The sequence below is a fragment of the Platalea leucorodia genome (genome assembly GCF_965183815.1).
Source record: "Platalea leucorodia genome assembly, chromosome: 9".
Lineage (NCBI taxonomy): Eukaryota > Metazoa > Chordata > Aves > Pelecaniformes > Threskiornithidae > Platalea > Platalea leucorodia.
This window is the reverse complement of record NC_138831.1, coordinates 1,877,276-1,902,876: the sequence shown is the minus strand read 5'-3', so window position 1 is coordinate 1,902,876 and position 25,601 is coordinate 1,877,276. Positions and strand designations below refer to the sequence as shown.

At 37.7% G+C, this 25,601-nt stretch overlaps 1 protein-coding gene and 1 long non-coding RNA gene across 4 annotated transcripts in view; one reads left to right on the top strand and one right to left on the bottom strand.

Moving 5' to 3' along the window:
* The window catches only part of DENND6A (DENN domain containing 6A), a 27,122-nt gene extending 4,122 nt beyond the window's left edge, over positions 1–23,000 (top strand). The window contains exons 4-21 of one of the 2 annotated variants that reach the window (XR_014229200.1): positions 3,062–3,174; positions 4,172–4,252; positions 4,624–4,729; positions 5,887–5,966; positions 7,442–7,504; positions 8,175–8,230; positions 8,569–8,691; positions 8,869–8,964; positions 12,213–12,307; positions 14,128–14,193; positions 14,289–14,353; positions 14,982–15,071; positions 18,127–18,180; positions 18,272–18,381; positions 18,984–19,086; positions 20,562–20,636; positions 21,146–21,370; positions 21,698–23,000. Coding sequence is in view for 1 of the 2 variants with exons in the window: in XM_082321928.1 (XP_082178054.1) it covers positions 3,062–3,174; positions 4,172–4,252; positions 4,624–4,729; positions 5,887–5,966; positions 7,442–7,504; positions 8,175–8,230; positions 8,569–8,691; positions 8,869–8,964; positions 12,213–12,307; positions 14,128–14,193; positions 14,289–14,353; positions 14,982–15,071; positions 18,127–18,180; positions 18,272–18,381; positions 18,984–19,086; positions 20,562–20,636; positions 21,146–21,277 (1,508 nt within the window). In the remaining variant the exon portion in view is untranslated. Of the gene's footprint in view, positions 1–3,061; positions 3,175–4,171; positions 4,253–4,623; positions 4,730–5,886; positions 5,967–7,441; positions 7,505–8,174; positions 8,231–8,568; positions 8,692–8,868; positions 8,965–12,212; positions 12,308–14,127; positions 14,194–14,288; positions 14,354–14,981; positions 15,072–18,126; positions 18,181–18,271; positions 18,382–18,983; positions 19,087–20,561; positions 20,637–21,145 lie in introns of both variants that reach the window. The other variant, XM_082321928.1, reaches the window with a different exon arrangement.
* LOC309595236 overlaps positions 1–25,601 on the bottom strand; it is a 27,900-nt gene extending 2,299 nt beyond the window's left edge. The window contains exons 1-4 of one of the 2 annotated variants that reach the window (XR_014229201.1): positions 25,399–25,601; positions 25,186–25,278; positions 23,157–23,337; positions 1,485–1,700 (exon numbers count right to left, since the gene is read on the bottom strand). This is a non-coding gene — a long non-coding RNA (uncharacterized lncRNA). Of the gene's footprint in view, positions 1–1,484; positions 1,701–21,200; positions 21,290–23,156; positions 23,338–25,185; positions 25,279–25,398 lie in introns of those variants that run through there. The other variant, XR_014229202.1, reaches the window with a different exon arrangement.

Genomic DNA, 25,601 nt, shown 5'->3' with positions numbered 1-25,601 from the left:
CCTGACTTTTAAATTCAAAAGCATTTAGAAAGAACAGTTGTGAAGGGAAAACCTAGGCTATCTTAGATCTTCCCTATTCTTCATGCTTCTGTTGCTGTGTGTGGTCCTGCTTGCTAAATTCTTCTTTAATCTGAACTTCTACTGTTCTGCTGCCAAAGAGAAATTGGAGGCATGTGGCTGATGCCTTGGACCACCTGCAAAAAGATATGGCAGGAGTACAGACGCTTCCTTTCACATTTATTTCTTTACAAAAGTCAAAACCTGTAGTAACAGACTTGTCCCTATAACTGCTCTTACTCGGTGCTTTTGGCTGCTCTGCAGCATACCAGCTCTGACAGCGCGATGCAGATGTGTGCTTTTAATAGGTGTGAGAGCTCTCTCTTAAGTAATGTTACAAAATATCTTGGCTAATTTTTCCCCTTTGTCTTAATGTCATTAAAATTAAGATATTTTCTCTGTTCTTGATATCCTGCATGTAAATGGAGGAAGAGCTGCTTTCTATTACAGACAGAGAAGATGAGTTAACTGTATCTTCTTATTACTCCCGTTGTTAATGGTTATAAATCTGTCCAAGCTTCAGAAGGTGTATTGAAGGTACAAAATAATGCGTTAGGATCAAAGGTTGATTTTTTAAATTTGTTTTTTTGTTTTTTTCAAATAAGAGTGGTAGTAATGTTATTTTAGGCAGAATAGGTGTATGTAAGGAGGGTTTACTTTCAGCAGGAAAAACCCTCACCTTTTTTCTTTTTGTGATGTCCCTATTAAGAACCTGTAGGTTCTTGATTGTTCTTGGTAGGCTGAAGTTTCAAATGATGTAGATGGATTACCTACATAAAACCTGCATTCTAGAAATTACCTGGGAGTGCATGCTATCTGTTACGATTTATTTTTTCGTTGTACACTGTAATATAAAAAGAAAAGCTTTGTGTAATATAACAGTGAAGGAAGTTATTAGCTTGCAGCTAAATTTGACGTCAGTCCTTCCTAGGTTTTCATGGCTCAAAAGATTAATACAACTTTCTTTTTCTTTTACAAGTACGAATAGATATCATTCCAGGACTTGTAGTGGCTATGAATTTAGGGGGGAAAACAGATTTAATCAGGTACTACTAAATCATGACACTTTTTGTGTTTTTAAGCTAAGTTTCCTAGTACAGTTATCTTTAAAATAATGCTTTTGCCTTTTCTGCATGGATAGTTGAAGAAAGAATAGACATTTACCAATCTTTTCAAATTCTACATACCAGAATAGCTTGTTACATAAGAAGCCATCATATTCTGAATGATATTTCAACATATTAATTATTAAGGGTAATTTAGGTCTTTTGTGTATAGCTTTTTATAATAGCCTTTTTTTTTTGCTTTGGATGAAGGGACCTAGCTATGAAAACTTGGAGCAAATATTTAGTGCTTTGTTATTGGCATGTGCTATGTTTTTTCTTGTTACGACTGGATCCATATTGCTAAGCACTTGCTTTAGTTACCTGTTTGAACTGGAGGGTTATCCCATCGTACAACGTTTTGCTACTTTTGGTTTTGTCCTGGTGCATTGTGGGTCTCCTGCTGCAGCTCCAAGGGGTTCCAAGACCGACCTGAATGCTCTGAACACGTCGGTATTAATCCACGCTGCCAGTTGCACGGCCGGTGAATTTGGCGGAGGGTTTGGGCTGTCTGTGGTTGCTGCAGCAGTATGTGTGTGGCTGAAAGAGAAGAAGAGGAAATTGAGCTTTTAAGTCTGAAGAACAGTTATCTGGAGAACGGAGCTCTGCCTTTCTGTTAAGTCGGGTAGCACTGGCTGATGCAAGGCAGGACAGCTGTGAAGAGCTCAGATAGTTAGGAGTGACTTCATGATTTTTTTCCTGGAGGTCTTTGCAAATTACATCCAAAAGCTGTAGGAGCAAAGCACTAATGAAGGGGTTAGATGTGATACAGAGAGGCAAGTGTCCTTTGCCAGCTGGAAACTTACTGCTGTAACAGTAGCTATAAGTGTAATAGTAGATTGGTTTTTATAGTCATTTACATGAACGTTTACACCGTTATGGTGAAGATAGTCTGCTCGCCACAGGTTGGCAATGCTCAGGAGGTTGTCTTTCAATTGATCGTGTTCACGTTAATAACACTGCATTCCAAAGCGACTTTTTTTTACAGGTTTGCTAGGATTAGTAATGTGCGTGCGTGTTCTTAAGATTTTAGCAGTCCCCCTTATCACTGTTCTCATGAGCAGCACATTCTGTTCAGCTTATATAGCTTTTACTTGAACTAAAGTTTTTTTTTTTGAGCTGCTTCTTTTTTAACAGCAGACAACGTTTGTAATGGCGAGAACACAGCCATGGAGAGTATCAGTGATACAAGTTCTGATACTTCAGTTCTCCGGTTCCATCTGGAGAAAGTTTCTTTGATATCTGATACAAACTGAGCCCAAATTTATATTCAGACTGCAAACAGTCAATATACTTAGTTGCATTTTTCTTTCAGAAATTAATTTTGATAAAAATGAAGGGAAACTTTGCTCCTTGGGAATATTACTGGGAAGTTTACTTTCAGTTTCACTCAGTTTTCTGCAGTTAGTTTTGCGACTTTCAAAATTACTGGTCCTAGGCCTGCACATGGAGTTATCGGCATAATACACTCTTACGGTGTGACTTATGTACGAGCTCTTTGGTGTCAGAAAAAGGTTAAGTGCAGTCATTCAACGGAGAAATGACATGTGGTTAAGATAATCAGAACTATACAGGCAGAGCAATAAAATGTGTCATAACAGTAGGAGGACAGCCATTAGTAGAGCTGTTTAAGCATGTGACGGGCTCATAAACTCACTGTGAGGCAGAGTGACTTTTTTTTTCTTGTTGAAGGTAGGCTATTTATTGTTGCCAAAGATGCCAAATTGATCGCTTATAAAAACATAAATATATAAATGGTTGCAATAGCAGGGCACAAGAGCAGCGCAAGATAAATGAACCAAGGCTATTTCACCTCTTTGGCTGCAGACAAGTCCTCGTGTTAAACAAGGCTCAAACTCAGAATGTTGTCTGTCTGTTTTTTATCTCTTCCCCCTATGTAGGTTGTCTTGGGGACACACAGTTTTGTTTTAGATTTCGACGGTCTCCTGGAAGGAAAGTCTCATTGTGTTGTTTTCTGGACCAATTGGATAGAGATCTACCAGTTTACTTAAAGGTTGGAAATAAGAAAACATGAAGTTAATTTCTTCTGGGTAATGTTAATTTATGGGTCTTCACACTTAAATTTAATGCTTGAAAACCAAAAATCTCTGAACTGGATGTCCTGAAAGACAAAGCTCAGCATGTCATTATCATAATAATTAACTAATAATTAGTTCCGTTAACTAGTCCTTAAGTGTTCTTACTATGGGTTTTGGACTGCAAGGAATTAAACAGAGGAGCAGACCTATTTTGTTACTGACTAGAAACCTGTAGATCAAATTGTAAAACCCATTACCTTATTGGAAGTCTGAAGTGCTTTATAACTTAAAAAAAAAAAAAAAAAAGAAGTTAAGATGTCTCTCTCTGGTTCCACCCTTCGTTTTCTGAAGATGGAGCAGTTATCTAAAATAGGTAGTGGCCAAAAAGTTGTTCTCAGCATGTCCTTATGGAATATTTAGGCCTTTAACTATGCTAGTGGGAGTCTGATTGTCAGACTCCATTTAGATCTGTTTATGTGGCAAATGCTTGAATTCCTGTTTGTACGAAGGATGAAGCTGATGTTTTATCTTTGAAATGTGGCAGCATGCTTCCTTAGTGCTCCAAGAATCGTTTATAAAACTAACACATTGAAAGGGTAGTTTTTATCTTTTCAAGTCAGGGCTCTAAGGTTTTTAACTGCTAAAATCCTTTTAGTGCTACTTTGCAAAATTATGAGTGTTCATTTATTCCTCAGGAAATTAATTCTGGTTTTGCTTTCATGGTGTGTCAGGAGAATGTAGATATAAAAATAGTAAAGCTAGAAAGCACAGCTGTTTCCACACACTGGTGTTTTCTCTTTGAAGTACTTATTAAAAAAAATAATGCCCATAAACAGAGTAATCCTTCTAGTTTGTTGTATCTAATCAACCTTGGAGCTTGCAGGGAAATAAGCTTTTAAAATGCATGTCAAATGCTTCAGAAAGAAGGACAGTGTCAGGTTGTTGTATTGAATTCTTTCCTTTTTTTTGCAGAAAGATCCAGCATATTACTACGGCTATGTACATTTCAGACAAGTTCGAGACAAATCATTAAAAAGAGGCTATTTCCAGAAGGTAATTTTGATTCTTTTAGGAAAATCTTAATTTGGAAATTAATTCTTTTTCAGTGACCTCAAGGAGCAGGAAGGAGTATCTTGCTCTCTTAATTAAATTCATTGTTGATTTATAGTCAATTGGTCTAATTTTACATCAGCTATGCTATGTTCTAGCTGCACTGTCAGAACAGCATTTTTTTGTGTTCAAAAAGTTGGGAACTTTTGGGAGTTGTTTGTTTGTAGTTGCCTGTAGTCAAACGCGTGGTTGGCTTGCGTGTGTGAGAAAAATCACACTTGACATTCTCTGAGGATAACCAGTAGAGCTGCAACAGAACTGAGGGAAAGGGTTAACTTAAAATTATATTTTCGTTTTGTTGCTTTTTATTCCAGTCACTGGTCCTCATCAGCAAACTACCTTATGTCCATCTCTTTCGCACCATGCTCAAGCAAATAGCACCGGAGTATTTTGAAAAAAGTGAAGCTTTCCTGGAAGCAGGTAGTGGAACTATTATGTTGTTCTGGAAGAGCTCCTACAGTATCACATACTTCTTTTGGAGAAATCACAAACAACGCTCTCACATTCTAGTTTGCATTTCTGTCTCCTTGCAGGGCAGAGGGATGAAGCTTTAGCGAACTGGCTTGATTTCTAGATCATTGAACAGAGCTAATCTAATTTTGGATCCTCCATGGGAGAACTGAAGCTCCCCCCTAAAAAACATCTAGGGTTTTGCTGTATGTTTGAGGACCAGCTGTTCAGCACCAGTAGCTGATGGCACTCCTTAGTTTGCACTCTTCGCAGATTGAATCCTTTTGGGCATTCTGACAACTTCCGTTAAGCAGCTGTACAAATGTCATCTTGTGGGAGGGTGTGGGGGGTGTGGTTTTTTTTTTGACCAAAGGGAAAAAGCAACAGAGCAGCACTGGTAACGGGGGCCTCATCCTTACTGTAGAACTTTAAGAGCCGGAGGGGGCCAAGTGGGAAAGTTATTTGCTCTTTGCCTAGAAGTGCTGTGTTCTTTGTACTGTGTCTGTCCTACACAACATTGGTGTCTTTGTGCTTTCACTGAGCAGCAATTTGTGGAAACCATTCTTGATGAAGGAATTATATTTTTTTAATCACCTCTAGAGAAATAGTTTTTTTTGACAGGTTGTATTATGAACAAAATAAGCTCTGCAGAAAGTGCTAGAATTAGTAATGCTGAAAAACTTTCTAGCCAAGTGAGAAAGCTAGCTTTTTCCTTAACTAGCTAGCTTTCCTTTCCTTAGCTAGCTTTTTCCCGTGTTTATCTGTTCTACAGTAGCTAATGTACATAAATGTGTGTGTTCTTTTCAAAGTTTCCTAATATGTACTTTCATGGTTTCTCATATAACATTTCTTCAACTAATTGCGAGTCTAGTTGCTACAGAAAATGGAAGACAAAAGGATACTGTTTTCTTGAAACGAAAAACTTTATAGTTCTAACGAAATAATACGTTAAGAATGTCAAGAAAGCTGTAAAACGTCTTTAGAGTTCAGCGTGATCGAGATAAGTAGAACCGTTGTGGGCTATCAGCGCTAATTTAGAATTGCAGTGTGCACAAAGGTGACTACGATATCATGGGTTATAGCATATATAAACTAATTATAAATTATACTTTTTTTTTTTCTTTAAGTTTGTAGCGATGTTGATCGTTGGCCACCACCAATTCCAGGGAAAATACTGCATTTGCCTATTATGGGTATTATAATGAAGGTAAATACTCCTGCACTTATTTTTCTTGGAGCGTGTTTCCCCCTCTATTTACTGTATAGGTACTCACTGTATTCTGCCGTGTTTTCAGTGCCTCATGCTTCAGAACAGGAATAGATGTATACTCCACTCAGAGTGAAGGTCTCGGAGATCTTGATTAGTTTCCTTGATTGGGAGGAGGATCTTTTATGGTGCATAGGTTAACATGTAATTTTTGTAGATACTAAAAGCAATGTTTCAGTACGACTACTAATTGCAGTGTCTATATTATCCTTCTGGAATATGCATTCTAGGAGACTTTAATGCTAATTGTATTTATCAAATCAAACGTTAAGTAACACTTCGAAATTCTGAGAATTAAGTTCCAGTCAAGCAAATTAAATATATTGATGAAAATCAGTCTTGTGTCTGAAGTTTGACAAGTAAAAATCTCTTTTGGCCCCCGCACCAGAAATTAATTTCTTGGTCTGTTGATAATTTTCAATGGAAGTTGTATCTAGTGCATGGGGAGGAACTGTAGAGGTTAAATGGTGGCTGAGAACTGGGCCTCGGGGAGCCATAGCATCTTCATATGAAATGCAATTAAATGGATTTGATGAATCCAGAGGTTGCAGTCCAAAGTACCTTCCTAGCAGATACTCTCTCAAGTTTATGGCTAGATGCATGTACATCACCAGGGAGAGGAAGAAGTTTCTGAAGCTGTTCCGAAAGCACAAATTTAATAAAGCAGTGTTCTGGATGCTGGAGGATAACGATGAGTGTCAGATATGTTGTGTTTGGGTATTGCCTGCATTTATCTCATCAGTAATTCTTATCCGTAAGAGTTGGAATTGCGTTCCTAAACTGGGTAAAGCCATCATTGCCATCTTCAGTCATGTTGTCCCTGGTTTTCTACACTGCTTGGGCAGCCAGGATTAATTGTTGTGCATAAATTACATCCATTTGTGCACACCAGCTTCCAATATGATTAAATTTGTAGTACTCAAGAATGATGCAGACTGTGAGGTCAGAAAAATATATTTATGTTGTTCAGTCTATTTGGATTCTGCCTCGTACCCACCAGGATGTCTGATGTTTTAGGAGAGGATTTTTTCTAAAAGCAATTCAGTACCACCTTAAAACCCCATGACCTTATTCCAGATCGTTCCCTCCAACATTTAAACATATTTTTATTGAAATTGTTGTAATAGTTGTGACTAATGTTATCAATAGTGTTTTTTAACTGAAGTATAATTTTCAAATTCTAATATTAAATTTGCAATGTAGTACTACATAGTATTGCATATTGATTCCTGTAGCAATGATCAGTAGTCTTCAGCTATGTATTCATTGTTATGTGGATGTTCTGTAGAGTAAATTAAGCATCATACTGTAGTATATCCTCTTTAAATGTTACATTTTGTCTGCGAGTCAGCATTTTAATTCTCTGCTTAATTCAATACAAGGAAAAAAAAAAAATCTTTCTTTTTCTTTCCAAGTTGCGGATTCCAACATATCGTGACAAGCCTGGAACAACGCCGATAGTACAGAATATGCACCAGGTAGAGATTAGATACTTCTGCTGTATATAACCCCCAGACAAAGCTAAATACCTGCCTTCACTCTTTAAACTTGTTCATAAAAGATTGGTAGCAAATCTTCATATACTGAAGTACATGATAATAATGAAATCCACAGTCTTTGAAGCTTTGAGTGGAGGAGTCTAGAGCTGCATTCTTCATAGAAAAGGTATTCTAATCCAGTTATCCCAAGTATGTTAGGAGAAGGGCGTCCAGCTCCTGGAAGAGGATAGTTGGCTGACAAAATTACTGACCTTGAACATCCTTTTAATGGGTAAAACTATATTAAACTAGGTTTTTTTGAGGATGAAAACCAAATTAAAAATCTTTGGCCATAGAAGATGGATATAAAACAAATCTGTCTGTGCCTTCATGTGCTGCGTGACTGTTGTTTAAAACAGCTTCAGTGTTTTATGTCTTTTCTGGACTGAAAGTCACATGGCTGTAAGTGGTGTGTGTGTTGGGGGGAAATATTGCTGTTAGCACACAAAACGTTACTTGTGGAGATAAAGTAGTACATACTGCAGTAGTACAGTAGTGGTAAATCATTAGGGTCTATACCATCTTCTGCTGTAAGCATTTAAGGGAAACTATTTCATTTAATACCTAGGTATTCTGATGACTAAAACACAAGCATTGCGATGTCTTTTAGGCAGATGCTCAGATCTCCATGGCTTTACCGACTGTTCATGAAGTAGATCTTTTCAGGTAGGAGTCTGGACTGATTTATTCCTAGTTGTGAATTCCCACAAGTCAAAGCTTTATGACGTTCCCATAACACATATCTCATAGCTTGCAAGCTAACGTTTATCAGTATTGTTTTTAATATTCTTTTTCTGTAAAGCTGGCAAAAAAAAAATTCAGACAACATGCAGGCTGAAACTGCAATAAATAAGCAAGTTCATTAAATGTTCCATTTTATGGGAGTATATTTTCCAAATTACTATTAAATACTACTGCAAACTTCCTTTTTATCCAGTTCTTAATCAAATACGTATTTCTTCAGGTTATGTTAAGTGTATTAAAATACCTCAATCTGTTTTTAGGTGTTTCTGTCCCGTGTTCTTTCACATTCAGATGCTTTGGGAACTAGTACTGCTAGGAGAACCGCTTGTCGTGATGGCACCATCACCATCAGAATCTTCAGAAACCGTGTTGGCACTTGTTAGGTAAATGTAGTGGAGCTTCCTAACTAAAGACCAAGTGAGTCAGTGTGGACTGCAGCTAAGTGCAACTTCATTTGATCTGAATATAACAAAGCATTACAAATTTTAGATTTGCTTGGTTCTTTCATGAAATTTTGCACTGTATACATACAACAAGCTTATCCTCTTTCTACCTTGCAGTTGTATTTCGCCGTTGAAGTACTGCAGTGATTTCAGGCCATACTTTACCATACATGACAGTGAATTCAAAGAATATACAACTCGCACACAAGCCCCGTAAGTAAATCAAACTTTGTTGTGAAGGTGTTGGTCAAAGCCACTCGTAACCATAAATTTGTTTTAAGATACTGCTTAACTATTATGAATTTCTGTCATTAGAGAATACATTTAGACCTCCTTATTTATAAGATTTATCTTATGGAGTGCAGCAATTAGCTGTTTTAAGTTTTCACTCCAGCTAGATAGGATAAAGAAGTTATGAAACAATGTCATAATTAAATTACATTTGAGCTTCATAGGATACTTGTGTACAGAATAAGTAAAACTGCAAATAGGAAAGCAAGAAAAGCATTGCTTTCCTGTAAGGGTTTGTCTACGCAACACCAGCTCTGTGGTAGCTCCTTGGGAAATTGTTCTGTAATTGTTTTTATTTTTAAGCAATTACTAAACAACGTGACTTCTAAAATTCAACGTCCGTACAGCTGTTTTGTAAAGTTAATCCAGTCAGTGTCCTAGTTGACACAATAATTTAAAAAGTAAATATCTCTTCACTAAATTTGTTAGGAAAATGTTGTAAATAATTCGGAAATTAAGTTGTGGGTTTTCTTTAGGAGCGTGAGTCTACAAAAACAATTTTGTTTGAAACTGCTTTAAGGACACACTTTTCCCCTTTATTATTTTTTTTTTTTAATCCTACTCTTAATTTGAGAGCATGTACTTCCAATATTTCTTATTATACGTTAATTAAATGCAGCTCGGTTTGGGAATGAAGTGCATGTGTTATGTTCACTGATCTTTTTATAAACAATTTTTTTCTAGTGTCTGAACAGGCAGTGGTTGTTGTGTTGGGTTTTTTGTTTTGTTGGTTGGTTTTTTTACTGTATTTTTTCCTCTCAACGAAAGTATTGCCAGAGATTCAGCAGTGGAAAAACATACAAAAATAGGCATTATGTTTCAGATTGTATTCCATGGGAATGGTTATGCAGTATGTAATTTAATTTCTAAAAATAATTCCATGAAGAATTTGGTTAAACTTTAGTAACCCGTGTTTAAAAATTGCATCTGCTCCTCTGTAGCAAAATAGAAAGGTTGTTCAGTATGTACATTAGTATTTGAAACAGAGTTAGAATTGCTCTGGCTTTCTTACGGAAAACAAAAAAAGTTGGAAAGATTGGAACTGTTAAAGCAGTGGCTCTGAGAAGGGGAAGAATCCAGATGATGCAGATTCTGCGTATTTTATTACCTTTAGCGAGAGGGGAACAAGGGGTATTTTTCATCTCGATGTTTTGATTTATCGTCCCTTTTCAGAAATCAGTGGTTTAAAATCAGAATTGTTTCTGATAAATATGGTAGATTAAGTCTCCTGAAAGTGACCAAGTAGCTTACCGAGTCTTGCTATTGTATCACCAGTAGCAGTGAAACAAGATTCCTCATGATTTGCTACCAGTTTGCCTTGACCTGGAGAATTATTTTTGCGTGTGTGTGTAAATGAAAGCCTTACTTGACTTTAACCCTCCGTCTTTAACCCTCCAGTTAGTAAAAGAATGTCTATTTGTGTACATTGGTCCAAAACAATTGTGTGTGAAACTTGCTTTTCGGTTCCCACGAAGTAGGCATGAGTAGATTTAATACTTGTGTTAAGTTAGGCTAGACTTGACCCCTCCCTGGGGAGAAGGAGAGTGCCTGTTGTTTGGGTTCTTTTGAGACTGTTTGTTTCCTATGTTGATTCTTATGGCCTGACCGTGAAAAGAATGTAAGATAAAACATCGCAAGTTGATTTTTTTCAGAGTACAACAAAGGAATCTGTTGAGACCTTTTTATGGACAGTGGTCTTTATCATTGTTTTGGAAGAGAGACCCTAAATCATGAACAACATTTGCAAATCCCAATGAATTTAAATCAATCATGCAAATGAGTTTAACAGGATTATGGAAACAGCCAAAAATAATGAAACTGAATTCAAATGAGTAGGGAAAATATATAATATCTGGAATAAAATGTTTTCAGGTGAACATACTTGAACAGCAGTAGGACTTGGAAGAAGTGGTTTTTCTGGTGAAGGTTGAGTCAGTGACAAGCGAGAAGAGACTTTTGAGAAACTGGTACAATTCGGTGCTGCTCATTCTAAGATGGAATGGAGAGATGAAAATTGCTGTTTCCGTAGCCCAGACATTGTACTAAGCTACAGAGCTGTGTGATCAGATTTTTGTCCTATCTGTGTGTCTGAATGCCTAATGAGTTTTTATATATATCAGTATAGTTATAATTAGCAAGTGGAGGGAGGAATGTAAGTCACAAATGTTTGTAGGTTAACATAGAAATTGATGCCCAGTTGCCATCATGATATAGCTGGAAGAACTGACTAAAAAGTTAAAGAAAGATTACTTTTTTTTCTCCCCACCTTGCCTTGAGAGACAGGAAACTTAAGGATGGTGTACAGAAAGTGATAAAATTTGGGATTTTTAAAACCAATCTGAAGAAATGATAACGTATTTTTAATATGGCAGTTCCAATGAGGCTTGCAGTTATACTCTCTCCTTAGCTAATGTTTGCCTGTAAAGTGGATGACAGCCACTATACTGAAAAATAGGTTGATATTTTCATCATATTAGTGCTACAAATCCCAAACTTTGCAGCCCTGTGCTCTTACTGCCTCTTGTGCTCTGGGTGCCCCTATCCTGCCTTGAAGCCAGATTCTAAGCACAGAGTGGACAGAAAAATCTGACAGGTTGTGAGCTTGGGCACAATGCTATTAAAGTGCTTGTACTTCGTCACTTGATCACTGCTTTTTAACAAAGAATGCTGAAGTGTTGGAAAGGAAGTAGGATATTACGTGTCTCTCTTTCTTAATCCTGTCATCTGAGCAGTAGTAGTAGCTCTACTGAGAAGTCTCATACAAACAGCAGTCACGTTGACATGCACATTCAAGTACTGAGAGTTTGTTATAATCAAACCTTGAAAAGTAGCAATTTGTCTTTCAAATATGGGTCAGATTGCTGCTTATTTAAAAAAATATATCGGATAATAAATCAGATAATATCCTGTTCTCATCATTGCAAATGGGCAGAATTTAGCCAAGAGTCTAAGCAGAAGGTGTCACTTTTAGTCTCCACTACCGTTTGGACTTTGATACATCTGTCTTGCTATTTTCTAAAACTTAAAAACTTTGCTAAACAGACTGTGCTCTTACGTGCAACTTAAAATGTAACTGTTCAATACAAAAGAAAAATAATTTCAAGTTAAAAATTGAAGTTGACCTTTTGTATTCATTAAGACAGAAGCTCTTACTGTCATTATTTTTCTAGACCATCTGTCATTCTAGGGGTGACGAATCCTTTTTTTGCTAAAACACTTCAGCACTGGCCTCACATTATCCGAATTGGAGATATTAAACTTCCAGGTAATGTACAAATATCTTCTACAATCCTGTGCGGCAAGATCTAACTGTGTGCTCATTTATTTATAAACATACGTAATTTAGCTCAATTGATTTAGTTTAATACTAACCAAATCCTCATGGATGTAAATCTGTCAAGTGAAATTAGGCTCTTGAGTACCCTATGTCTTGTCTTGCCAAATCTAGTACATTAAATGCAAAAGGTGCTAATACTCATTAGTAATAATGTTTTACCTTTTGCACAATCCGTTTTTTGTACTTCTACCAATAAGGTATTAAAATGAGAAAGATCATTTATTGCTGATGTTAATTTTAGGATGAGTAGAATGTAATAAATCTGCACTGCACAGCAAATGCACAGAAAGTAAAACCCACGTGAAAGCTAAGTTTGAATGTTAGAATAATATAAAAAATTGTTTGTTGACAGTATTTTGATAATATATTTCTAATCTGGCAATATTCCAGTAATTATTAATTGTTCAAGTTGGATGGTTTCCTTACATGATTGAGTAGAATTTTAACGTAGTCTTTGGATAACATGTCACTCTCTAGCCTGTAATACAACACTGCAGTACTCTAATTGCTAGATGAAACTCCTGAATGCAGCTGTTCGCTGTGACAGGTTCACTGTTCTGTTCCGAAAGTGGGAACGCATAAATATCCAGTTAGGATAATACACCAGGAAATCCATTTTTGTAGAATAATTTGCATTCAGTTTCTGAATGCACCAAATTAATTAAGGATGACGTACTGTATTCAATATAATTAGGCAAGGTTTTGCTTTATTTTAAAGTATCATGCCTCTCCATGCTTCAGAATACCTGGGGGGGTTTGGGGTTGTGTGGGGAGGAGTTAGCTAGCGGCTGTGTAGTTAAGGTTTGGAAAATAGAATCTTAATTAAACCATTAAACCTCTGCAAAGCCATATACACAGGTTGCCTTCAAATTTGATATACAGTTTCAAGTATGAAATTCTAAAGTTTTGGTGCAGCTATGTGAAATGCTTAGTCAGGAAGGTGTGGAGATGTATCTGTCTGACCTGCCCTTAAAAATTTAAATTTTATTTCTTTAGGGACAAAGAAAGGGCTTGTGATTGTTGTTGTTGTTTTATTTTTATTTTCTCCCCACTCTGCAGTTTCAATAGCAGTTTATACTATTATCTTTTCTGAAGCCGAGCATCCAACTAGATCTAAGAGGAAGGTTCTGCTGAGGCTGCAAGACCGCTAACAGGGTTTAGGGTCTTCTGGCTGGAGAAGGATATATTTGAAAAACAAAACAAAACAAACTTAGTTTGGCCTGTGGAAAAGGAGACTTAAATTCATTTTCTTACAACACTTAATCCATGGCTACTGTTTTAATTTCTTATATACAGTTTTTATTTTGGCCAAGTTACTAAAGATTTGTTCCGAAAGCATTTACCCTAAGGGGAACAAAGGAACATGGAATGAAATTTGAAAGTAGTGAAACAATCATTCAGTGCTATACAGTCAGTATTTTTCCTTAGCTGCTTTGATTCAGAAGGTCATCCTTTTGGTTTTTTGGTTTGGGTTGGGTTTTTTTAATTTTTTTTTTTTTTTTCCTTTCTGACAGGGAGCCCTTATATAAAGTGAAAAGCCTGTATGCTGTTATTCATATCTTTACTGGATGTTTCTGGATATATACTTGGATGCTTGCTGGTGTTTCTAATGCTTCTTACAATATTAGATAGTCTTCTAAGTGAAAGTATCCATTTCTAAAACTCAGTGCAACGTGTAGCACATTAACTGGAGTATCTAGTAACAGGGGTGGAGATTTGAAGTAATGTGGCTTTACATGTTTTGGCAGGAGAAGTTCCAAAGCAGGTGAAAGTGAAAAAACTGAAGAACCTAAAAACTTTGGACTCCAAACCTGGTAATAAGTTGCTTCAGAGTTAAATTATCAGTATTTTTAATTTTAAAAAGCATACCCCATTTTTCCTTTGGCTATATGCTGCTTTTTTTCTTCAGGTGTTTACACCTCTTACAAGCCATACTTGAACAAAGATGAAGAAATCGTTAAACAGTTACAAAAGGTAATACCGCAAGTCTCTTCTTAATGGAGATTGTTTTACGTACTGCTGCACGGTGCTTTCATTTAAGGCTGAGCTCTGTCTACGTAACTGGAATGAAACCGGATTCTGATTCCTTTGCCCCGGTTCATAACTGAATGGATAGGTATACACCTTCACTGTAGAAGAAGGGCTGCTGCCTTGGTAGCAGTTTCTGTAACAACATGAAAGGTAGAACTCGAGAAGTTACCTTAATAATTCAGAGAATTGAAGTGACTGATCCCTTCCTCTGCTCTGGGTTTTCCGCCCTCTCCCATCCCATTGGTCTATAAATCTCACACGGGAGGTGTATAAGAATCAGAGCTTCCAAACTTTAACTGATTTGAACAAGTTTGTCTATAGAAATTTTTCTTTCCTTGAATTTCTTTACATGAAAATAAAAAATTGAAAAGCAATTGAAGGGATGAATACCTGTGCAAAAGAACTTGATGCTATTGCTTTCCTTCCGTGGTTCAGGGTAGGAGGTGCTATGTGTAAGCTTATGGCAAATGAATACAGAAACACTGGAATAAATATTCTTAAAGAAAACCCACAACTACTTACATATTTTGGAGTAACAGACTTATTGTGATATTTTACTTCTTTTTTTAAGGGTGTACAACAGAAACGTCCCACAGAAGCACAGAGTGTGATTCTTCGGCGGTATTTTTTGGAATTGACGGAAAGTTTCATTATTCCATTAGTGAGTTCTTAGCCTAATAGGTTTTTTACATATGTAATATGGAATAGCTTTTTTGGCGTTAGCCTGACTGAATAAGTCCAATAACTATCCAGTTACTGCTTTTTCAGCTGTTTGCTTGTGATGTACTGTGTACCATTAATGCAAAGCAAAACGGGGTGTGTATTTTAATATGGAGTAAGAAGGAGATTTTTTGAACCCTTCCTCAACACTTTGAACCCCTGTCCACTGTTGAAATGTATTTATTTATTCATTTATTTTATTTAAGTGTAAGGGTGTTTATCCTGACCTTGAGAAATGTCAGTATTGGAAAGGTAGAGTTGGAAGGTACTTTGTAATGAGAAGAGATCTAAAAGTGTATACTCTTGTAGTAATTTGCTATGATAGCTGAGGGGATACTACGAGGTAATCTTTTTATTAATATGTGAATTTATGTGATAAATATGAAATTTCTGAATTAATATGTGGTATTTTCTGAATGAATATGTGATATTTAGCCATATATTCAGAAAAAAATGGGCAAATGAAATTTGGAATGGATGGCTATTTTAAACACTTAAATACCCTTGGGGAAAAATCACATACACAGAGCTCTCCGCTAGATCATGAAGTCAAAGATGAATGTGGGTTAGCTGGGGCATCTGGTACAACCACGCTGCTCAGAACAAGGCCAGTTGAATATATAGCTAAATATCAAACCTTGCTTTACAAGTATAGGCATAAACTTCTGGACAAATTCAACACACTTACGTCCCTTGATTCTAGAGGAGGCTTTGATCATTATCCTTGTGCTTTGTCTTCCTCAGAGGCAGTAAATACAGCTTCTAGATCACTGGTGACTGCAGTAATCACACGCAGTACTGCTCTTTCCCCAAGCCTTGGGTTTTAGAGTATAAGACATTTTCATGATTATCTGCTATTTCTCAGTCCTATTCTGCTTGGCCATAAACCGGACGCAGCTTTACATCTGGGGGGGAAATCCTAAAACAAGATTGAAAGGGTTCAGAGTGTTGTGTTTTCCTTCAACCATAATGTCTGTTCAGGAATTTTCCTTCTGATTTTGTTGTTTTATCTTTGTCTATTAGTGATAAGCTGGTTTGTTTTTCCTCAGAGTCTCATGGGAATGGTTTTTAGAGGACTTTCTGTTTTCCTCCCAGCAGTTTCTATATGCTGTTCCTGTAAAAGAATGATTCTCGCAAAAGTTAGCTTTATCAGGTGATACTTTCTTCTGGTTTTAGGTGAGGTAAAACAGATTCTGAGGAAACTCTGAAGATGATGTTACAATTTTACAAAGGAGAGACTATCACTGAATACTGAGATGCATCTACTTTATATCAGGGCATCACACGGAGCATAGTTTTTCAGTGGATCAGAGTATTTTATTGTGCAGCATCGTGCTATTCTGGAAATGGCAGATATCTGGCGTTTTGCTCTCTAAACACGGTACTTCACCTGCTCAAAACGCTAAGCCAAAGTTAGGGGGCAAATTTTGTCTCATTTCTAACGAGTCAGCAGAGTTTGGAGTGCTTAATGTTCACGGGGGGGTTTTTTGGGTTTTTTTTGACAGAGATCTTAATCTGCTGAAACAAATTTTAAAGTAGGAATTTGTATCTAATGTAATAGTAAAAAATTACTCGTCCTGTAAATTGAAATCCTGCTGTAGTGTTTGCAGCCTCCTGACGTACCTTCATGCTGCCAAATGAATATTGTGATGAGGTTGCTGAATCCGTGCAGATTTGTAGGCTTTGACTTGCACTGACATGGAAATTTGTCATCTGTTTTCTAATTTGTGCATTAAGATAAGGATAAATATGTTCTAACATGCTCTTACCTAGCATCTGGAGGTATGAAGTCGGAGTAACGATCGACTTCACCAACCCAAAAAGTTCTGTGTGAAGTTAAGTCGTTTCTCCAGGCAATTGGTTAGAATTGGGAAGTGCTACCTCAGGCGCTGGATGCTTACACAGCAGCTGCCCCATTCTGAGCTCTCTGAACACTTGCTGTGGATGACCTGAACTTTTCATCGTTTTAGAGCACGCATGGTCAGGTCCAATTTCTGTCTGCGGGAACTGGGACATGCCTAGACACTTGTTTGTCCTTGGGTGTTAATGATTAGAGGAGTTTTTCCTTAAAATTTGTCTTTCTCTTTTGTTCTTTTGAGACAGGATGGACATGTAGGGTGACTCTAAAGCCTTTCCCTGGCATTCCCCCCATCTTACTCAAACTTTCACTTCAAGCGAGAAACTTAATAAGTCTTCTGTCCTAAATCTTAAATTTATAGGGCGAGATCACCCTTTACATTCTCTGCCACCAGACAAGTATATGGGGGGTCCTTTGTTTTTTCAAAAGATAGAACTAGACTTTTCATAATGTTATCAAAGCTGATTATGTTCACAGATCAAAACGTACGGCCATTCGTGCACAAACACTTTCAAAATGCACAGCGGCTTGTGTTGATGTGCTTGTGTGAGCTGGCAAGGCGGAGCCGCCTCCTGTTGCCAGACCTGGGGCTTCAGCAGCGGCCTGGCTGAGCAATGCCTCCGCTGCGGATAGGTCAGGTGGATGGCCCGCTGGGGCCCTGGCCCTGCCTTTGCCAAGCACGGCTCCTGCGGAGCTGCCCACAGCCGATACAGCGTTTTGTGGGTTAGTTCTGTACTTGATGTTTGCATGAGGCACTCTGGAAATCACTTCCAAATACTTGATACAAACCGGGATTACTGTTTAGAATCACCCATGATATGAAGGTACCTGTGGACTGTCACCAAAGAAAAGAGATTATTTACTAGCGGCTGGAGCTCAGGATAGATATATATATTCCATGTATACATTTGCTTCCTGCCCTTCTTGAATCATGCTGATGTAAAGTTCTGTAGTTGCAAATACAAATGGTATTAGATAAGCTCCTTCTTACGCTCTCGTGGTAAATATGCATGACCCCACCCTGTACCAATACTTAGAAGAGAAAATGCTGTGGTCACAAGCGATAAGTAAACACGCACGTGGAGTGTGTATCTTTAATACTGGTTATGCAAACAACCTTTCTTTTTCCTTTCCCTAGGAACGGTATGTGGCAAGCCTAATGCCTTTGCAGAAATGCATATCACCGTGGAAGGTAAGGAAGTATAATTTGAATGAGCTGGCAATGGGTGATTAGAGAAAACAGCTATGGTATGCTAATGGTTTTTTTTTTTTCCTTCCCATAGAGTCCACCACAGCTGAGGCAGTTTAGCCAAGATGACTTCATGAAGACACTGGAAAAAGCAGGACCACAGCTCACATCAGGTTTAAAAGGAGACTGGATAGGACTTTACAGGTCATTTCTGTCATCAGCATAAAAAATTAATTTAGATAAATGAAGACAAATCAGTAATATAAATGCTCTTTTCCTGAGCAAACTTATTATCAGTATTGATTTGAGTAAGACTTATTTTTAGAATGCATGCTTTAATAGGAACTGATAGTGCTTAGGACACTTCACTCGCTTAAATCTGTGTCTCTGTAACCTGTAAATGGTTTTCATAAGATGCTACTAATGCTACAGGTCTCTGTATACCAGTATTATTTGTGCTTTTATTTCTGGTTCTAGCTTGATTCATCCTTCCAGTCAAACACAAAGATAAAAACGAGGCTATTTCAAACTGAGCCTTGCTTTTTTCCTGACAAAATTCCTAATCTTGGTTGTCTTTCAGACCCCTTGTCTTTACATTGTTTTCTGCATCCTTGTCTTGATTAACAGAAGCACCTGTCGTGCACCACTTCAGAATGTTACATTTTTTTGAAAGTAAACAGAGAAAGGGTCCTAATACCTTCTTCAGCCTCCAACATAATTGCTTTACATTTGATGACATAGAAGACAGAGTGTTACCAAAATTGTAATGAAAATATAAAATGTATTTTGCTTCGGTGTTTTACCAGGCATTTTTTGAAATCGCCCAACTTCGATGGTTGGTTTAGGAGCCGGCAGAAAGAAATGACACAGAAGTTGGAGGCCCTTCATTTAGAAGCACTCTGTAATGAGGTTAGTAAAATGTGTGCTTATGATTATGTTTATCATCTTGTAATAAAAATATATTCTCCCTCAAGTTAGTTTTACTCCTGCTGTTTTCATTTGTTGAACGTAAAAATGTTGACAATTTTGTGAAGTCTGATCTAGCAAAACATGAATTTGTTAACCAAGTACAAGCTAGAATTAGCATAGCAAAAGAGAAGACTATGCAATATAGTTCACTTTTTTAATAACGACTGCCATCGTTTGTAAAATGTATCTTTAGTCCTTTTTGTGTTCTTGTGTATTTTGAAATTTAATATACCCCCTCTTCCAAAAACACCAAAGTTTTTCCTCTTATTTGATGTTATTTCATTCAGCTTCTCTCCTTGGCGTTGCAACACATTTTTAGTTGTGATATAGTTTGTAGCTTTGAAGGTATAAACTCAGTGAGTACCACAGAAAATGGACGACTAATTAGATGTGGATAGTAAATAAGCCTACAACTGATCCATAGTAACTGGAAGCCAAGAAGTGAAATCTGTTTATTGATGTATAACAAAATGCCACATAAATGATCTTAGGCTGTAAGATCCATTCTTTACTTAAGAAGCTGAAGTGGCTATCAGTGTAATTTGAGTCGGAAAACTGATAAAGAAAAGGTATCGCAAGAGAAGAGACTGTACAGCTCAAGAGGGACTAGGAAGAACAAAAAAGTCAGTCAATACCACAGCTTTAAAACAAAACAAAAAAATTGCACTGGCTATTTTAAAAATGCCATTGATTTTTATCCCTCGCCTTGTCAATTCCCAAACAGTAAATTGTAGCAACCCAAATAGATTGTTCAAATAGAGCAGCCCAAAGAATTTGCAGGGCAATTATATCACCTAGAATCTATCCAACTGTATTTGACATTAACTTACTGTAAAGAAAAGGGAATGCGTCACAAAATTATTACTGACTCTGCTCCTTATTAGATTTTTCTTTTGATCCAGGCGTTAACATCTTTCTGTACGTGAGGAAATGTCTGTAATAGGTGAATAGTAAAGGGGCAGGGAAACAGAACTTCCATAAGAAAATTCACTTAATGAATATATTTTATTAGGAATCGACTATGTGATCTCCTTTAATGCCCTAGAAAAAAAAAGAAATGCTGCCTGGCACTATTTTAATATTTCATTGTGCTGGCAGATCTGATTTGGTAAACATTCACTGCCATTTTGCATTGTAGATGCTATTTTTGAAACTAAGCCTGTTTGGCATGATTTTATTTTTATTTGTATTGTGTCCTAGTCTCCTGTTTTGCTAAGTCCTGGGCAAACATGCAAATAAAGCAGATTTTGCAGTTCACAGTAGAGACAGGACATGAGTAAAATGAGTTTAGTAAATGGCATGAAAATAAGGAAAAAGAGAAGACCCATTCTGAACAGTAGGTGTAAATTAATACTACTTTTGAAAATCATATATGTTGCCTTAAATATTTCAGTGCTTAATTTTTAATCTTTTAGAACTTGGTTTTCTGGAGTCAGAAGCATACTGAAGTAGAAACAGTGGATCTTGTCTTAAAGTTAAAGAATAAACTGGTAAGTAACTGAATTGAACATGGCTTAAATTTGCCTGACTTAACTAGATAAAAGTGTCACATAGTTATGTTTACAGGTACGTAAATGAAAATATTATTTAAGACCTAGGTAGCTCGAGGTATCAGTCATTCAGGTTTTTAAAACAAAACCAGTTCATTTTCAGCCATGAGTGCAGAGTTAGCTGGCTTCCCCCCATCGTCCAGCTATGTCGGAAGCATTGCACTGATCTTGGGGTTTTTTTAAAACTAGTTGTAACTTTGTGACTGGTCTGAGTGGGAGCAAGGCAGAAAGGAAGCAGAAGAACAAACTTCCTTGTGATTACTGGAAGCCCAAATGAGGGATAGCTCATGCTGTTGTCTGGTTGTTGAGGAAACCTGCTGTTGTCCAAATTCCTACTCAAGTCAGCAAACGAGGAATTCCTTTTCCAGATTCACTAATATGTCACTTTGGTTTGTCTTAAGGTAAACCTGCATTTTTAGTAGAAATCATGTTTTATTGTACCTTTGCAGTTGCAGGCTGACAGAGAACAGCTTCCTGTGAAGACTGACACACTGAAAAAGCTGCAGACGCACATCAATGATATTATACTAGCACTTCCAGATGACTTGCAGGACATCTTGCTCAAAACTGGCACGACGTGATTTCTACTGGGCCTTTTTTGTGCAGAAAACAAAAGGCAAATGTAGTTTCACAGAAGGCAGCGGCTTACCAACTTCGGAACACAGCTCTAAATAGTATGTTAACACTACAAATGGACTGTACTAATAGTATAGCCCCCTGTACTATTTTCACTGTTTTTTCCACTTAAATACCAATGCAACTAAAGGAGTTCCTGTGTCTAATAATGTTTAAAATAAGTGCTCTTAAAAGAAAAATCTGTGGGCATGTGAAACTGTACCACAGTATAGGACCACAGTGCAGTGCTGGCATTGCAGAATGTTTTCTAATTGGTGCTGCTACACCCAATCCTGTTAACTCAGGGGTAAGCGATATTGATCCTGGACAGTCCTGTTGATGTAGTATCTGATTGCTCTTCTTTTTTTCTTGTCGTTTTCATCTAGTGATAAGCCCGACTGGCATATTGTGTGACTTGGTCAGAATACATCATAGTTGAGGTATTTTACTGGTAAATCATTGCTTTCAAAACTGTTTCAGGGACAGCTGAAATAATCAGATTGGTTCTTAACTTCTTCCTTTCTCCTTCTTACCATCTTTTCAAAACTATATTAATTGAGGATCTTTAAAGAAGAGAAGGCAGCTGACGAAAATTTCCTGAAGAGAAGTCTCTTCCATTCAATGTCAGTTAATTAAGGTGCTCTAACTCACATGCCTTAAATATAAAGTAATTGTATACTAATTGGTGGTTTTAAACTGCTGACATTCAGGATTTAAACTGGATTACTAGTGTAAATGTCAGTAAGAAGTATTCATCACGGGACATAAACACAACAGTGTTCTAATACAGATTTTAAAATCAGTGATTTCAGTAGAGCTAGCTGATACACAATCTGCTTCAGTTGGAGATCATAGCAGTCAGCTCCTGTTATAAATTTTTTATATTTTTACTTTTATTTTTTTTACTTATATCAGTAGGGCGTTTGAGGAGGTAATGGGGCTGGAGGGAGAAGATGTTGGCTTCAGCGGAAAAAAACCCTATGGGAAGGTCAAACTGTGGCAAGAAAAGATTGTAGCATGAAATTATTCTCAGTGTATGCATATAGCAGACATGCATAAAGAGTAATTTCTTCTTGCATATTAAGCAACAAGAATGTGATGTTTATCTTCTTGAACAAGTTTCAGTGGTATATAAGAACGTGGCTGCTCCATATGCAGTGTTGTACTTTGACCAGTTTCAAGTAGAATAAACTTCAATGCTATAGTGTACACACAGCATACACTTCTATATGGCAAGTGGATCACAGTTAAAAAAAAAAATCTGCTTTTAAGTGCTTGGATAGAATTTTTAAAGACCTATGACATAATCCTGCTACAAGAATATGCTTTTGTATGATAAATATTTCATACCATCTTTCTAAAAATGTCTTATTTAGATATACAGTGTCACAACAATATTTTTATGAAAATATGTATTTTAATACTGTTATTGTTTGTATGTCTCTATTATGTTACTTAAACTACACCACTTCAGCATTAATTTCTAACTTGCAAATTCTTCTTGCACACCCCGATGAATAGCATTTCTAATCCAGAAATTAATAAGTGGCCGTTCTTATACTAAATTATCTTAAAACCTGGGGCACTGTGTAGTTTCTTGGAACCATGTAAACTGGTAACAACTATGGTAACTATCACATGACTGCAAATATGTATTTTTGTAAAAGGAAATAAAGGGTTTGATTTTTATTTTTTTCTTTGGAAGTAATGTAACTTAGATGATGGGTGTGAGTTGTTTGTTTGTTTTTTCCCCTCTCCTTTGTAAGCAAAGCTGTTCAGCAGCTCCTAGAGACTGCTGCTTACTCTGACTTTATGAAGCTGTACCCCTCAGGTGACCAGAAATACCTGATGTGATGGCGTGGTGGTGTAGTTTGATCGTGCATCATGGTTGTAACATGATAGAGCTGCAGGATCCTCAGGAAAGCAAAGGGCAGGGACTGGCTTCCAAGCAAAGTTTATCCAGCCTTCAGTCTGTTCCCTGTACGCATCTGCGAGGCCCTTGAGAAACATGGTAGCGGGAAGCAGGCTGCAAGCAAAGCTCAAGTCAGGTTGGTATTAGTTTAAATCCCTGAATAACTAGATGTGTAAATGGAATTAGAATCTTGTTCAAAAGAAAGGCAAAAAGAAAAGTTTTACTGGGTTGTTTGCTGTCTTAGTCAGTGACTTGTCATGCTTTTAGTAATGGTGGTTCAAAAGGACCTTAACCTATAACTACAACCTAGGCAAAATGTAGTCACTAAAACAGGAACAGCCTTTCCTCGCTGCAGGTTTCTGATCTTGTCCTGTCTCCCTGCAGTCATTTTACACTGAGCATGCATATTGTGACTAGGGATGCTTCAGCCCTTGATAGTGTTGCAGCAGAGGAATTGTATCAGCTGCAGAAAGTAGTTGCCAGCCTGGCGAGCTGGAAATTTCCCACCGCTGTTTTTTGTTTTGGTTTTCACTCAGTGTGCTTCAGATATGGTAAAGAGCTTGTACTAACCCTCATTCATCTGAGGCTCGATGGCTAAAGGACAGTGCAAAAAAGTACTAGTTTCAGTAGCTTTACCTCAGTTGTCATTCTGACTTTAAAAAAAAAAAGTATGTACACACACACATTCTTGAGACCAGGATAAGAAAAAGTCCGTAAGTGAGAGAGAGAATACCTGGATGATTAGGAGTCCTTGAAAAGAGGTAGCAGCTGTTCAGTAAAGACATGCTAAAGATAAAGGGCCCCAACTGGGTCATCAGAAGCAGCTAAGGCTGCCTCAGTTAGTGTAACAGGAGAGTAAACTGGGCATGCATAAGCTTTGGGACTTCTCAAATTTCTTTTAAACAATGTAAAAATAATGCCAAGAACCAAAACATGAGAAAGTGCAGTCAAATGCGGTAAAGGTGCAGCTAACATCCATGATCTGAATAGGGGAGAATGAATCAAAAGTGTGTTGTGAAGACTAGTTATGTATGATTATACAGAGCAACCACTTCTGTTAATGGTGAAATGCTGATTATTGGCCATCACTTCTAGAGCAAATGTTTGCTAGACTGTACTCAACTGAAATCATGAAAGGTATCTATTAATGACCTAGCTGTAGGAAGAACATGCCAGCTCGGAGGTCTGGAAAGTAACTTATTTCAAAGAGTCCTTCACATATTTTGTAGTACACAGCTAAGTTCAGGGAAGCTTAACTTCTGGCCAAAAAAAAGTGTGAATACTGAGTGCTCTGAAAAGAAAATAGGTAAGTATTGGAAGCCTAGAACTGGACTCCTTAAAGCTATCAGGAAATTGAAATCTAATAGTTGATTCAGGATCATATTAACATCTTGGGCACTAACTAGATTAAGTTAAAATATGACTTATTTGAAAAATTTTATAAAAATATAACTTTCAATCTTGATTCGAAACAGATTTTTGGTTCAGAAGATGATAATTTAAAATTGAAGTCTTTCAACACGACACGTAAGAAAAGAACAGCCTAAGTTGAGCCCCACTCACAGCAGCCTGCTGTTCAGGGCTGTTTCTTTATCAAGACCATTAAAGATGTTTTTCTTTAATGGAGGATAAGTAAATAGCTTCCGTTGGAAAAAATGTTAGCAATTTTTTATTGACACTGTTTCAAATTACAATAGGTAGGCTATAACTCCGTGAAAATTTTTAGGGCTTTTGGTTGAACCAATGCTTCCTTGGGATCGGGAGCTCAGTCATTTACGTGTTAGATGCAGCTCACCTTATGTTGCCCCAAATTTAATTATCACCATACTGTGGGCTTTTTACAGTAGCTGCGAAAGAAGCTGTTACAGCTGCTTACGAAGTCAAAGTCACCTCTCGGAAAACGGCACGTTTCTAATAAACCACGGCTCGTTTCGGTTTTGCTCTCCTGCGACGTCCCCATACCTGCCTGCTGCTTCCCGGCCGAGGAACCGCCGCCGGCTGCCGCGCCAAGGTCGCACGGTTCGGCCTCCGCTCTGCAGAGGGTCCAGAAACAGCCTAAGAAAAGATCCTGCAGTAAGCAGTGTTCCCGTCATACGCCTTCGGGTTGTTTTTTTTAAATACCTAGCTCTGTTGCTGGTGGGGTGTATGTGGGGGCTCTCTGAGGATTCGTTTTACCCTGACACCCCTACTTCAGCTCTCGGCAGTCCTTTGGCCCTCCGGGAGCAGAGCCTGGTGGCGGGCGCGCCTCAGCCTGGGCGCAGCGGCAGCTGCCGTGAGGTGGATTACGAGGGTCTGGGGGCGAGCCGGGGGCACGCCTGCCCCGGGGAGAGGCACCCTGGCCCCCGGGCAGGGGCACCCGGGCCCCCGGCGGGCGCTGC